Here is a 16,064-nt window from a genome sequence, read left to right on the forward strand (position 1 = left end):
CGCCGGGAGCTGAAGGGAACGCGGGAGATGAAACAAACAGACAACAGCCGAAGGGTGCAGCGTTCGTATTCAAAATTTAGACATCGGCTCGGCTCATTCCCGCAACCCGCGTCGTGGCGAGGCGAGGCGGGCGACGGAGGAGGAGCGCGTGTGGATGTCACTCTTGTTCTCATGCTCATACAAGTGGGGAAAGAACCTCTCTTATAAGGAGGTCCAACTCCCACTAAACTAGCAATGTGGGACAAAACTTTAGTAGTATCTCTTGCTTTGCACAAATGAATTAAGTGGGCCGCTAAGATTTATTATGAATTTTTGAAATAGTTATTGGGCTGCCTTCAATATAGACTAAATTCCAGCATATATTAATAAGGAAATCTTTATCATGTTAAACTGCCACACATATTTAGCCTATTTTCCAAATTTGGATACCAAATTTAGAAGGTGACCAAAGAACGTGCGCGCGCGCACACACACCTCTCTCTCTCTCTCACACACACACACACCTCTCTGACACACACATTGTAGATATGTTGCAACCTATTGCAGAATAACTTCTGTCACCACTTTCTAATTGTCGGAGAAAAAAAAAAGATAAGCTAGTTGCACGTCCTATACTAGCTGACTGCAAACCGTACTTTCTTGGCTCTATTTTTTCGCGCTGTTTCTTATCACAATTTTCAAACTGTTTATTAGAATGACGCAAATGATAATACCATTGGATATTTATTGACGGGGCAAAACTTCTTCAGGTTAAACATTTTCCCAAACTTTGAACACTTATATATCATTGAAAACCTATTGATTAGCCCGAACTTTCTCTGTAGAACACTTTTTAAGGTTTCCTATTGTTTAAGGGAAGTTTAAAAAAAACTAACGTCATTTTTGTCTTTTTTTGACCCAAACTGCTACATTATGCTACCTGCTCGAGCAGAAAAGCTAACTGATCTATGCTGAGCAAGCTAATTACTAGGTTCTTAATTAGTTTGTTCGGTTTATTGGCCAGAAATAGCCAATTGCCCCGTTGACGAGCAAGCTAATCGTCGGGACTAAAATAATGAAGGGCCTGTTTGGTTTCAGATAAGTCATCAACTTATAAGTCGAAAAGTGAAAAAAAAAATGACTTATTTTGCCAAACAGACCCAACTTATAAGTCATAAGTTGCTCCACCCCAACTTAAAACTTATAAGTCATTCCTTTTTGCGTTGGTCCCACCACCTTTACATAAAAAACAAGAAGAGAAGGTGTGGTCAGGTGACTTATAAGTCAGATGACAACCAAACAGGTATGACTTATAAGTCACTGGTTTTAAGTTACCTGACTTATAAGTCAGGTGACTTATTAGAACCAATCGGGCCCTAACTTCCCACATATTATAATGTTTTTTGTCCCAAACATTACTAGGAAAACATTTATAGGTAGGGTCACATTAGTGGCGGCATATTCTGGACCCCGCCACTGCTACTTTTGCAAGATATCTATGATGGGCACGTAACGAAGCTCAGCACTAATTTATGTTACAAGCGGCGAGCCAATTTTCCAGCCCACCTCTGGTTTTCTTAGCCTTGTTAGCCAAGGGACACTACTATCAGTGAGGGTGCCAATATATTTCCCGCCACTAATATTTGTGTGAGCAGCGGCAGGAGCCTACAATTGCTCGCCACTTCTAAAACATGCAAGCATTTTTTTTAACTTGCTTCAAATTTTAGTATGTTGTTTTTTATGACCTTCGTATTGTATGAAAAATTGATTGAACTTTCTAGGTTTCCTTATTTGTTATATTCTAGATTTTTTATTAACATGTTTGTATTCAATTGGATGCAATTCAAATTTGAACTATGCCTATATTAGAAAAAAACACTTCAAAATCTGGCATGTCGGCGATGTTTCGTGAGGGAACCATGGCTCACAGCAAGGGTTTTTTGGGAAAAAAAAGCTCAAAACTCATATGTTCGCACGAAGTTTTGAAGCACATAAAGTATCCAGAAATATTGTGTGGCATTTGAAAAAAAAACCTTTTGTGCTTCAAAAGGGGGAGAAAAGGAAGAAGAGGAGTTGTTTGAAAGAAAAAAAAAGAGAAAAGAAGGGCATGTAATTGGGTCCACCTTGCACCGCACACCAGAGTGGAGAAGAGCGTGAGGTCCGGCCGGCCGTAATAAACAGCAGCAGCAGCCAGCCGGACAAGCTACACGTCGTCCCGATCTATCGAGCTTTTAATTTTGAATCGTCGGGCTGGTTGTCTCTCCCTCAGTCGACACGTATACGCTACAGATGACGAAGCTGGTCTCCGTTCCCGGTAAGACTGGTCATAGTGAGGAGTAATTTAAACTAGTGTCATATGCATGACCCTAGTTTAAGTTACTATCCTCATAATGCAAAGTATCTTAGTAGTAGTGTCATAGTTTGTTTTATTTATTGACTTATAGACTCATTTTACTTCGGAAAGCGCTATATTATAGTAATATATTATGTTACTTCAATCATCTCTTTTCTTATTAAATACTTGCCACATAAGCAAAATTATCTTGAGATGTATTAAATTACTACTTAAGTTACCCCACTATGGCTAGCCTAAGAGGGTGTTTGGATCACTAGTGACTAGAGACTAGAGACTAGTAGTAGTCACTTTTAGTCAGTAAACCTCCAAACACCCCTGACTAATGGGTGACTAAAACTAGTTTAGTCTCTAGTCACCCCACCTCCAACTAAAAGTGACTAAAGTCTCTCCTCTAATTAATTGGCGGGCCCATCCTGTTGCGGGTGACGCATCTGCAGCCCCATCCCCTTCGCACGCAGGCAGGGGGCAGCCGCTCCCCTTTCCACTCCGCCGCTTCCCTTTCCACCGCCGCCGCCGCACTCCGCCGCCGCGGCAGCACTCCGCCGCGCCGCTCCCGCGTCCGTACTCCCGCCGCGCCCGCAGCCCTCCGCCGTGCCGCGCTCCCGCGTCCGTACCATGGACGGCGACGGCGAACTCCCCTTCGATTTCTTCTCGCAGACGGCGTCTTCCGGTGCTGCGGTGCACCACATCGACGAGGACGGGTGGGGGATGACGCCCCCTCGTCTCCGGGGATCCGCCGGCCGCGGCTTGGTGGCAGGGGGGCTCGGCCGCGGCTCGGTGGCCGGGGGGCTCGGCCGCGGCTCGGTGGCCGAGGGGCTCCGCGCTCCCATCGGGTTGGAGAACATCGACCTCAACGGCAACTCCGCCGTCGCCGCCTCCTACCCCAACATGGGCATGTACACGCACCTTTTTCATCCCGGGAGTGCGGCCGGCCATGGTGTGCCCCTCCAGCGGACCAGATCGGACGGCGTGGCGCAGCGGCAGGGTCGTCCACCTCGCCAAGGTCTCCCCCCAGTGAGGGCCCCAGATCGTCGTGCCAAGCAGGTCGTCGCGACGTCGGGACGAGGTGGTGCCGGTTCAAGTCGCTCAGGCAGCGGCAGGCAGCGGCAGGCAGCACCGATCATGGTAGAAGATGTTGGGGAAGAAGATGAACCAGCTGAAGAAGATGTTCAGGCAGAGGAAGATGACAGCATGCTGAACCAGCATATCCAGGTACAATATTTGTCCAATTGTTGTGTTTGCTTGAATGAATGTATGTTAAGTGGAAAGTAGAAAGTAGAAACTACAGCTTGTTAAGTGGAAAGTAGAAAGTAGAAACTACAGCAAGGTGTTCAGTTTGGACAAATGAAAGAAAATACTTGTTCATGCTACTTGTTCTGTCATATTTATCAAAAATAGTACAGTATCTGAAATAGTACTTGTTCTGTTTTCTCATACATTTTTTTAATAGAGGCCAAAAAGCAAGGCTAACTGGACAGACAGAAATACATTGACTTTATGTGAAATAGCTTGTGAGGAAATAGATGCTGGCAATTACGCTGGTAGAGTTTGGAGCCCTCAGGCGTACAAGAATATGAGGGAGAAATATTGGGAAAGGGCAAAGCTGTGGCATCCAGGCAGGGAGTTCAAGAACAAAATAACTAACTTGAAGGGCTTGTACAATGATTGGGTATGGTTGCAGCAGCAAACCGGCTGCGGCCGCGGCTTAGATGGCGAAGTGACGGCAACTGCAGATTGGTGGGAGAAAGAAATCAAGGTATTTTTGCTTATATTCTTGCTCCCTCTCCTTCAAGTGTTCATTTTTGCTTATGTTCCAATGACAGAAGATATATATGCTGATTTCTTTCTATTATTTCTTTTCAGGACAGACCAAATCTCAAGAAATTTAGAAATGGTAACCCTGAGTATATGCCCCTGTTACATGAGATATTTCATGAGGTCGCTGTGGATGGTTCATCTGCTTATGTTCCTGGGACAGAAGATTGTTTGGAGTTAAATAATGATGATGACCTGGATGGCAATGAAGGCTTTGTGTCCAGCCCTATGAGTACCAACACTCAAAAGAGAGGGAGCCGCTCAGAGTTAAGGAGTACAGCTAGTAGTCCTTCAAAGAGAAGCAAAACTTTAGACAACATGCCTCGTACTCAAGGCAAAACTCGGGGTCCATTTGTAAAATATATGAAGGACATTGAAACTAAGTTGGAGAAGGAAAGTGAGAAAACAGACTCTATTTTGCAGGCTCTTGTGAACCAAGGCAATGAAAAGGTTAGGAGAAGTGAGGAACGTGCTCAGTCAGTAAAAAACTGTCAGAACCTTGCCATTGAGTGTGGAGCATCAGAAGAGTCAGTTGAGTACTTTGTTGCTTGTGATTTATTCAAGGAGAAACACAACAGAATTGTCTTCCAGAACATGAAGACCCCTGAAGCTAGGTTGATATGGTTGAAGAGATGGTGCAGGGCAAAGAACATGTATGCAGCAGATGGCGAGATATGAAGGCAGAATGATCTGTGTCAGCTAGTCTTGTGTCTTGAGTCATGTGTGTCCTCTTGTGTCTTGAGTCATGTGTGTCCTCTTGTGTCTTGAGTCGTGGATGACATGATTTGTGGACTAATGTGGCCTTAATCATTATGTTTCTGGACAAATTATTATCTACCGATCTGTGTATTTGCATGTGTTGATGATATGTTCATTATGTCTGTAGACTTCATGATTTCTATTTGTTTGTGCTTTTCTTGCAGAATGAGGATGAATCTAGTGATGAGGACAGTATAGACCAAGATGATGAGTCTAGTGATGAGGACAGGACTGATGAAGATGATGACTCTAGTGATGAGGAAGAAGAATATACAAGGACCAATAGAGTGCTAGCACTACTTCAGTTGAGGCGGCAGAGGCTCAACAAACTAGGTATGGTCGCCCACATGTTTGGTATGTACTACATGGATCGTTTCATGGTCAAAGGGGAAAGGAGAATTTTAAAAGCTAAAGAGTCTGGATATGAATGGGTAGTGAGAACTCTAGGAAACAGAACAGATTGCTACAAAATGTTTAGGATGTACCCACCGGTGTTTGATAAACTACATAATCTGCTAGTGGAGTCTTATGGACTGAAGTCAACCAAGAAAATGTCATCAGTTGAGAGTTTAGCTCTCTTTTTATATATAGTTGGATCTCCCCAATCTATTAGACATGCTGAGAATCGGTTTATCAGGTCCATGGAGACAGTCAGTAGAAAGTTTAACAAAGTTTTGGAATGTATGGTTAAGCTTTCCATTGACATCATTAAGCCACGAGATCCTGAATTTAGAGTTGTCCATGAAAGGTTAAGAGGTGCTCAGTGGTACCCATGGTTCAATGATTGCATTGGAGCAATAGATGGGACTCATGTGCCGGTTGTGGTGCCACCAAACAAGGTTCCACAGTATTTAAGCAGACATGGTTACTGTAGTCAGAATGTTATGGCTGTGTGTGACTTCGACATGAGATTCACTTTTGTGCTTGCGGGGTGGCCTGGATCGGTCCATGATATGAGGCCATTCAAGGATGCTCTTAGCCGGTTTGATCACAAGTTTCCACATCCACCTTCAGGTACGAAACTTGATACTCAGTACAATAGTTTTATGCCTTACATTGACATTTGCTAAAATGCATTGCCATGAACAGGGAAATTTTATCTTGTTGACTCGGGCTACCCCAACAAACAGGGTTATCTTGCACCGTATAGGGGCCAAAAGTATCATTTTCAAGAGTTCCATCAAGGCACCATGCCGAGAGGTAAAAAGGAGCACTTCAATTATACTCATTCTAGACTACGCAATGTCATTGAGCGTTGTTTTGGAGTCTTGAAAAATAAGTGGAGGATTCTTTTCAAAGTACCAAGTTATCCTCTACGCAAGCAAACAAAAATTATTGTGGCATGCATGGCCTTGCACAATTTTATTCGTGAAAGTCATTTGGCGGACAAGGAATTCGATAGGTGTGACAATGATGAGAGTTATCAACCTCTCCTTGAGGAAACAAGGAGGGAGGAGGCGTCGTAACACTAGGGGTGAAGAAATGGAGCTAGATTCAGTGGATATGAATCGAGTGAGAGATACGATTGCTGATGGTTTGTTCAACAGGCATTGAGAAATTTCTGATGTTATTTATTTCGTTTCCAACATGTAACGTTATGGGACAATTTTAGTTTTCTTATGTGTGGACAGTTTTGATTTCCTTATGGGACAATTTCGTGAGGGATAGTCTGGTGCTTGTGTTGCTTGCGTGAGGAGAGAAAAAAAAGGTATTGAGAGCTGCTGTTGCATGGCGTGAGGGAGAAAAGGAACAGGACTTTGCTGCTTTCCTTCCTTGCACGGGAGTATAGCGGTAGTTGCTGTTGCACAAGGGAGAGAAGAGAGATAAATGGAAGGGAGAGAGAAGAATTTAATACTGAGACATTTAATGCTGACTAGTAGTAGTCACCTTCCAAACAGGGCCTAACTAAAAACTTTTAGTCTGACTACTACTAGTCACATGACTAGAGAGTATCCAAACACCCTCTAAGCACCCGTCGCTAGCTTCGACGCAAATGGCAAAAAGTTGAGGCGAGGCCCGGGCAATGCTGCATCCCTCTATTGGTGCAAGAATAAATGGCATGGCCTGAACTGAAAGCAGAGCGTGAGACGCCGCGTGCGTGCAGGAGGGAGAAACGCCCCTCCATAAGTGAGCCCTCTCGCTGCCACAAGTTTTTCTTTAGGGGCTCTCGCCGTCACAAGTTTAAGGCATCTTCGTTATCAAATCGTCAGTATATGTTTTTTTTTTGAGTTCACACACTTTTTGCTATCCAATGTAATCCCTTCAATGTTCGCGGACATATCTAGACATGCACTAATAGAAAATTGAGGGTTTTACGGGAGTCCCGACATTAAGACTAATCATAATGGGAGTAACTTAATTAGTAACATCACACATTTCAATATAAGATTGCTTATGTGGCAGCTAATTAATGAAGAGAGAGGGATTTGTGGTAACTTAGCTAGTTATTGTAACATCACACATTTCAAGGCATAATGAGTCCATAGGCTAATAAATGAACTCTTTCATGATACCACTCATATGTTACTACTCACTATAAAGATAGTAATATAGACTAGTAACATCGGCAAGTTACTATTCTATGTTATTCCCCACTATGAGCAGTCTAAAAGGCACTATGTGTTCAAGAGCGGCGATATGACTCATACCACTATATGGTAGCATTATCTCAGCCATTGGTTGGCACAGATCCGCTCCGCGGTCTCCTTAAATGAAGCGCGCCGTCGCCCGCAGAGAAGTGCGGAAATGGTGCGGGCCCGGAGTATGCGGCGTATGTACGGTACGAATACAGGAGGGTTGGATGGACGTTTAATGGAGCGCGACGGAATTGTACTATCGGCCCCATTGCAATCACCCGTCTTGGACCATGGTCCAGAATTTCCCGTTCGAACAACATACACGGGCACGTCCAGCGCCCGCTGCACCGAACGGGAGTTGAGCGGGGTTTCGCGGGAGAGGGGTCGTGTCGGGTGCGGTCTTGTCGGGGTCGTGAAAATCTAGGTGCTGACTAGGGTCGAGTCCGGTGCGCCGTGCGCGGGTTCATAAAAATCTAGGTTAAAAAACGATGAAAAGATAAAAAGGGGTGCCACGTCGGCACATCTGGAGAATTCTCGACGAGTCTGTTCCAGTCTGTAGTGTCTAGGGGGCGACAAAGTTTTCACTCCCTATACCTACCGCACTTATGAGGCCGCGGCTGCTGGGGGGCTAAGGGTCTGTTTAGTTTCAATAAGTCACCTGACTTATAAGTCAGGTGACTTAAAACCAATGACTTATAAGTTATGTTGTTTGGTTGTCATCTGACTTATAAGTCAACTGACCATACTTTTCCATCTTATTTTTTATGTAAAGGTGATGAAACCACGCAAAAGGGGGTAACTTATAAGTTTTAAGTTGGGATGGAGCAACTTATGACTTATAAGTTGAGGTGACTTATAAATTGAGTCCGTTTGATAAAATAAGTCACTTTTTTTATTTTTCGCTTATAAGTTGGTGACTTATTTGAAACCAAACAGGGTCTAAGTTGGGCTCGTTGATGTATATCCTAGAACAGCTGTGGCGGAGTGGCGAACTATTGCTGTGTTGGTAAAAAAAAGTGGTGCTCAACAGAGAAGATCGGTGGGGAGAAGGTGCTCTGCATGGAAGCGGAGGCGGATGCGGAGGCGACATGGCCGGCGGCGGCGGGCGACCGAGCGGCGGTTGGAGACGGCGGCTTTCCTGTAGATCAAGTGTGCATGTGAGGGCACAACTCCCCCTCGCTCCGACCACCCAAACACCACAGCTCGCCGTTGATTTTCCCCACAAAACATCTAGTCTGGCCACCCCCACCTCACTAGACTGCATCTGTCTTCTTCCTGTGCGGGGGTAGGTTGCCAATCTTCCCCGGCGTCGACGCGTCACCGGGATCGGTCCAAGACGAGGTGAGCGAGGTGGCTGGATGGGGAAGAGGTTGGGTGACGGCCTCTTCTGTGGCTGGGCGTGACAGCTGCGCCGTCGCTGCTGGCGACTACAGCGGAGAGAGCGGCCCCGCTGAGTCGGGAGAATCGGCGGTAAAACCTGATCCCAAATCTTCAGGCTGGATAAGAAGGTACGCTGGGATGCTCGCGGGAGCGTATTGTTGGATTGCTAATGTAATTTCTGCTACTGTAACTCACTGCGTAGATGATAGTCAAAAAAGATTTGGTTACCCCGTAGCCGTGAAAAACTGAAAAGACATTAGGATTTGAAATGTTCAGAAGTTCAGATAAGGCAGGGTGTGCCCCGTTTTTGGCACATCTCAACCGGTACGCTGGGGTGTGAGAAATGGAAAATAATGTGAAGTAGTGTGACGAACATAATTCTGGTAAAAAAGTGCAACGGCGTCTTAGTTTAATTGTTAGATGAGTTGTAGAGTGATGTTGCCAATTTAGGTAGGTTACTACATGGGAATGTGTAGAACGGAGATGGTAGCTTCTAATTATAAATGACGATCACAAAACAAAAAATGTTGGATTTGTTGTAGCTCAGAAATCTGGGTGGAATAATGGAATTCGGTGAAGATAAATAACTGAGCAGTAAAATTAGTGATTGGGGGTCCCTCGTTACTAACCTCACCTGCCAATTGTAGGGGGAAATGCAGGCAAAAATGAAATGCATTTTGTTGTTGACCTCTTTTTTTTTTCCTCAGAGTGCGAGTAGGCGCAAATCCAATCGAGCGACCACCTTGTCCTGGAAGGATGGGAGCACTCGAGAAGACTATCAGGGGCTTTGTCGAAAGGGAGGGTGATGAAGTAGTGAAGCTGAAGGTAGGGACAACGTTTGACTCACTGACGGAGGTCTATGATTTCTACAATTTATATTCATGGGAACATGGCTTCGGAATTAGATACGGCAAAAGCCGGCTGAATCCTGATAAGAGAAACACTATGCAGGAGATTGTCTGCGGGTGCTCGGTAAGGAAGGGATATTTCAAATTACACAATATGCAAAAATGATGTGCACGTGCATTTCCTTTTTCATCAGTTCATGACATGAAACAAATATTGCATTTCAGGGGAAACCCCTCCGCGAGAATGCCAGATCTTGTAGATGCGAGTGCCCTGCAATGATTAGACTGTTGAGGACATCTGACAATGGGTGGTACATCACGGAGCATCAAGTAAATCATAACCATGTGATGACGCTGAATTGTGGTGAAATGCTGCACTGGCCATCTCACAAGCACATCGACGGCTACACTAGAGACCTTGTTAGGAACCTAAGGAAGAACAACATCAACCTGAGCAAGGTGTACAACATCATCGGAGGGTTCTTTGGTGTTCGAAGTTTGAATGCTATAAGCCATGTAATCTCAACTATCTCTCCCTCTATTCCGTATCCTTATCTGTCTCTTCCTCTTGTAACGGGATGAATCCTAGCGATCGTTCTATCTTGTAACCTACGACAGGTCTTCTGTCCGCATCAATATATAGCAACGCGGCTCTCCCTTTGGAGAGTAGGAACGCTTCTATCAATCAATCTAATATGGTATACAGAGCCTAGCCTTTTCCCCTATCGTCTAGCGATCCCAAAAATCAGCGCCAGAAACCCAAACCCCCCGATCCCATCTAGCGACGCAGAAGCCCAAGCCCTATCGTCGCCATGGCAGGATCCAGCGCTGTCGCCGTCAACCTGGGCGCCCCTCCAACAGAAAAACTTACGAGAGGGAACTATCTTCTCTGGAAAGCGCAGGTAATGCCGGCGCTTCGAGGTGCCCAAGTAACCGGCCTCCTTGACGGCACAGATGCCGCACCGGCAAGAACGGAGGAGGTCCCCAAGGCGGACAAAACCACGGCCATCGAGCCCAATCCGCTGTATGGTCCGTGGTTGGCGAAAGATCAACAGGTTCTGAGCTACCTGTTGAACTCGTTAACTCCAGAAATCTTGGCGCAGGTCATCGGTAAGGAAAGCACTCATGATTTATGGACTGCTCTTACCACACTATTCGCTGCGCAGTCTCAATCTCGGATAACAAATCTGAGAATCGCCATCTCCAACACCAAGAAGGGCAACATGTCAAGCAATTCCTTCATCGCCAAGATGAAGAGTCTAGGAGATGAGCTTGCAGCCGCAGGTCGTCCAGTGACCGACGGCGAGATGGTCGACTACATCCTCGCCGGACTCGATCGGGATTACGATCCCATTGTTGCAGCGGTCGGCGCCATCAAAAACTCCATCACTGTTGATGACTTGTTCTCGCAGATTTCAGCGTTCAACCAAAGGATGGAGATGTTGGGCGATGGACCGTCCGGTTTTCGCTCATCTGCAAATGCTGTGTACAGAGGACGCGGGCCATCACGCGCGAGAGGAGGACGCGGGCGAGGGAACAGAGGGCGCAGTCGTGATCGTGCCTCTCCCTCTCCTGCTCGCGGTGGTGGAGGCAGCAGCTACCAACAGCACCAACGACAACCGCCACCACACCAGCAGCAACAACAACATGAGGGAGATTATCCCGAGTGCCAAATATGTTACAAGTTTCATGCCGGCGGCGCAAGGGCCTGTTGGCACCGATATGACGAGGATCATGGAGAAAAGAAGAAGGCCAATCTCATCACCAACTCCTATGGGATTGATACTAATTGGTATGCAGATTCTGGCGCCACCAAGCACATCACGGGGGAACTTGACAAATTGACAACGCGAGAAAGGTACCACGGAGGTGATCAAGTGCACACGGCAAGTGGCATAGGTATGGATATTGCTCATATTGGAAACTCAATTGTTAAAGCCCCCGGGGAAAATTTGCATCTAAATCGTGTCTTACATGTCCCTCATGCATCAAAAAATCTTGTTTCAGTTCATCGCTTCACTCTTGACAACAATGTTCTCATAATATTCTATCATTACTCTTTTGTTATCAAGGACTTGGCAACGAGGAGAGTCATCTTTAGAGGAAGATGCGAGGGAGGTCTTTATCCACTCGTATCATCATCCCCTTCATCATGGTCAAATAAACAAGCTTGGAGTGTCACCAAACCATCATCGGCAAAGTGGCATAGTCGTTTAGGTCATCCGTCTTCAACTATTGTTCAACATGTTCTTAGTAGAAATAAACTTCCTTATGAGTCTAGTGTTGAGTCAGTTTGTGATGCATGTCAACAAGCTAAAAGTCATCAATTGCCATATCCCATCTCTACTAGTGTATCCACTGCTCCTTTGCAACTTATTTTTTCAGATGTATGGGGGCCAGCCCCTACTTCAGTTGGTAGATTTTCATACTATGTAAGCTTCATTGATGATTATAGTAAGTTTACTTGGATTTATTTGCTAAAGAAACGGTATGATGTTTTTCAAGTTTTTGGCAATTTCCAAAGTCTTGTTGAACGCCAACTGAACTCCAAAATTCTTGCAATGCAAACTGACTGAGGTGGTGAATATGAGAAACTTAATTCTTTTTTTCAAAAGATTGGAATTTCTCATCATGTTTCCTGTCCGCATGCTCACCAACAGAATGGTTCTGATTGAGCGAAAACACCGTCATGTTGTTGAAGTAGGACTATCATTGTTAGCTAATGCATCCATGCCTCTCAAATTCTGGGACGAAGCTTTTCTTACTGCCACTTATCTTATCAATATTCGTCCTAGCAAAGTCATCAAATTTGAGAATCCTATAACACGCTCTTTGGTGTCACTCCAGATTACACATCACTTCGTATATTTGGTTGTGCATGTTGGCCAAATCTTAGGCCATACAATACACGCAAACTTGCGTTTCGTTCAAAAAGATGTGTTTTTATAGGCTATAGCCCTATGCACAAAGGCGTTAAGTGCCTTGATGTTTCCACTGGCTGGGTCTATATATCTAGAGATGTTGTCTTTGACGAATCAGTTTTCCCTTTTGAGTCTCTCCATCCAAATGCCGGAGCTCTCCTTCGCAAAGAAATTCTTCTTCTTCCAGATTTTGATCAAGGGGGTGATAACAATTGTACTAACCAATCTGACAATATTCTACTTGCCCCTTGTATTATGCCTGTGCAGGTACCTGAAGAAAACAACAGAGAAAATGATCAAAATCATGAAAATTTGGCTCAAAATGATCTATTATTTCATGTCAATGGAGAAGGAGGAGCCGGTGCGGAACCCGAGGAGGACCTGGCTGCGCCTGCCACGCCAGTGCGTCAGCCGGCCTTGGATCAGGCGCGCAGGTCTGTTTTGGATCGCACGCCGGGGCGACAGCCCGTTCGGGTGGATCAGGCCGCGTCTAGCCAAGCGGCGGGCCACTCCACGAGCGCCGCGTCATCACGCGGTAGCGGGCGCGCGCGCACTACACACATGCAGCCGACAGCAACAACAGCTTCAGGAAAGACTTCACTCCAGGTTCGACCACACCATTGGCCACTGGATCTTCTGCGCCCACTCAATCTACAGATTTGGAAGGATCTTCTGGATCTTCTGCGGCTGGTCACATTGAGCAGTCTTCTGTGCAACTACAGCCACAACCTGTCACCACTTCAAGGATTATGACTCGATTGCAAAAAGGGATTAGAAATCCCAAAGTAAGAACAGATGGTACTATCCCGTATGGCATGCTGTGTATTTCAGGTGAACCAACAAGATTGAGTGATGCACTTGGAGATCCTAAGTGGAAAAGGGCTATGGATGAAGAATATGGTGCACTCATGAGGAATAAAACATGGCACTTGGTACCAAGTCAAAGAGGTAAAAATATTATTGATTGCAAATGGGTTTACAGAATCAAAAGAAAAGCAGATGGCTCCATCGATAGGTACAAGGCACGTCTGGTTGCAAAAGGTTTCAAGCAACGGTATGGTATTGATTATGAGGACACTTTTAGTCCTGTTGTGAAAGCTGCCACCATCAGACTTGTGCTGGCTATTGCTATTTCCAGAGGATGGAGTCTTAGACAGCTAGATGTTCAGAACGCGTTTTTGCATGGTGTTCTGGAAGAGGAGGTCTATATGAGGCAACCACCAGGGTATGAAAATAAACAAACACCTCATTATGTTTGCAAACTTGATAAATCTCTTTATGGTCTGAAACAGTCTCCTAGAGCATGGTTCTCATGGCTGAGCTCACAATTGAAGCATCTTGGTTTTGTTGCGTCCAAGGCTGATACGTCTCTCTTCATTTATAATAAGGCAAATACTGTCATGTTTGTGCTCATTTATGTTGATGACATCATAGTTGCGAGCTCCTCACAAAATGCCACTAATGCTCTCTTGCATGATTTAAGTTCCGAATTTGCCTTGAAGGATCTTGGTGATTTACATTTCTTCCTTGGTGTTGAAGTTAAGAAGATTCAAGATGGCATAATGTTGAGTCAAGAAAAATATGCCTATGAACTTCTAACTCGTATGGGAATGAAAGACTGCAAGCCTTCGCCCACACCTTTGTCTTCTTCAGAACAACTTTCAGCGCATGAAGGAGAACCACTTAAGGAAGAGGAAAGCACAAAATATAGGAGTACTGTTGGAGCTCTACAGTACTTGACTTTGACACGACCAGACATATCCTTTGTCGTGAACAAGGTTTGTCAATATCTGCATGCTCCTACTTCCACCCATTGGATAGCTGTCAAAAGGATTGTGCGGCACATTAAGCATACTGTGAGTTTGGGGCTTCAGTTCAAACGCTCTAATTCTTCACTGGTTAGTGCTTTTTCTGATGCCGACTGGGCAGGATGTAGTGATGACCGAAAATCAACTGGAGGATTTGCAGTGTTCTTTGGTCCAAACCTTATTTCTTGAAGTGCCAGGAAACAAGCTACAGTGTCAAGATCAAGTACAAGTCATTGGCAAATGCTACTGCTGAGATCATTTGGGTGGAATCATTACTTGATGAGTTGGGAATCAAGCAACGTCGTGTTCCATGTTTATGGTGTGATAACTTGGGGGCCACCTATCTCTCAGCTAATCCAGTTTTTCATAGCAGAACTAAACACATTGAAATTAATTTTCATTTTGTACGAGAAAGAGTGGCAGAAAAAAATTGGACATAAGATTCATTCCGTCCAAGGATCAGGTAGCAGATGGGTTCACTAAAGCTTTGTCAGTTAAGCCTTTTGTAGAGTTCAAGAGAAACCTGAACATAGGATAGTTTAGATTAAGGGAGGGTGTTAGAAGTTTGAATGCTATACGCCATGTAATCCTAACTATCTCTCCCTCTATCCCGTATCCTTATCTGTCTCTTTCTCTTGTAACGGGATGAATCCTAGCGATCGTTCTATCTTGTAACCTACGACAGGTCTTCTGTCCGCATCAATATATAGCAACGCGGCTCTCCCCTTGGAGAGTAGGAACGCTTCCAACAATCAATCTAATATTTGGCACTATGGAGAATGTTCCGTTCACGAAAAGGTCTCTACGGAACCTGTGTGTGCAAATAAGTCGGGACGAGGCAGAGGATGACGTTAGGAAGACGATCGAAGTTTTCGATGAACTAGGTGCAAAGGACCCTGAGTTCTTGTTTAGGGTACAACCTGATGGCGAGGGCAGGATCAGGAATTTAATGTGGGCAACGGGAGACAGCAGGATGAAGTACAAATTCTTTGGTGATGCAGTCACGTTTGATACAACCTATCGGACAAACGTGTACAACATGCCATTCGGGCTGTTTGTCGGAGTAAACAACCATTTCCAGAGTATATTACTTGCCGGAGTGCTGATCAGAGACGAGCAGGTGGAAAGTTTTGAGTGGGTCTTCACGGAGTTTGTTAGGATGATGGGTGGGGTAGCACCTTGGACCATACTAACAGGTTTGTGTTTCAAACTTTCTTTCTGAATATTTTGTCCCTCGCTGCTCCTAGGTGATTGAACAAAAAAAGTGATGTGTGTGTGGTTTCATTTGGTTGTCTCAGATCGGTGCGGAGCTATGGAGATTGCAATCAAGAAGACTCTCCCAGACACGGTGCATCGCTGGTGCAAGTGGCATGTACTGAAGAAAGCAAAGGAGAGTCTTGGATCACATTACGGGAAGAGGAATGAATTCAGGCAGGAGTTCCACAAAGTTGTGAATCACATGTTAACTGTTGATGAGTTTGAAGAAGCGTGGGCTCATTTGCTGGAGAAACACAATCTGCGGAACCATGGGTACATGACTCAACTGTTTGAGATCCGAGAAAAATGGGCTAAGCCGTACTTCAAAGGAGTATTATGTGCTAAGATGACAAGTACCCAGTGTA

The 16,064-nt window shown here is 45.1% G+C and overlaps 1 protein-coding gene and 1 pseudogene across 1 annotated transcript; both read left to right on the forward strand.

The window, feature by feature from the left end:
* Positions 1-2,950: 2,950 nt before the first annotated feature.
* On the forward strand, positions 2,951-4,828 carry LOC125520555 (annotated as a pseudogene).
* A 3,652-nt stretch (positions 4,829-8,480) lies between these two features.
* LOC125524744 lies at positions 8,481-10,368 on the forward strand. Its single transcript, XM_048689778.1, has 4 exons — positions 8,481-8,642; positions 8,775-8,993; positions 9,573-9,837; positions 9,939-10,368. The coding sequence occupies exons 1-4, from the start codon at positions 8,545-8,547 to the stop codon at positions 10,293-10,295; spliced, it is 939 nt and encodes a 312-aa protein (XP_048545735.1). The 5' UTR covers positions 8,481-8,544; the 3' UTR covers positions 10,296-10,368.
* Positions 10,369-16,064: the final 5,696 nt, after the last annotated feature.

This window comes from Triticum urartu, chromosome 7, assembly GCF_003073215.2.
Source record: "Triticum urartu cultivar G1812 chromosome 7, Tu2.1, whole genome shotgun sequence".
NCBI lineage: Eukaryota > Viridiplantae > Streptophyta > Magnoliopsida > Poales > Poaceae > Triticum > Triticum urartu.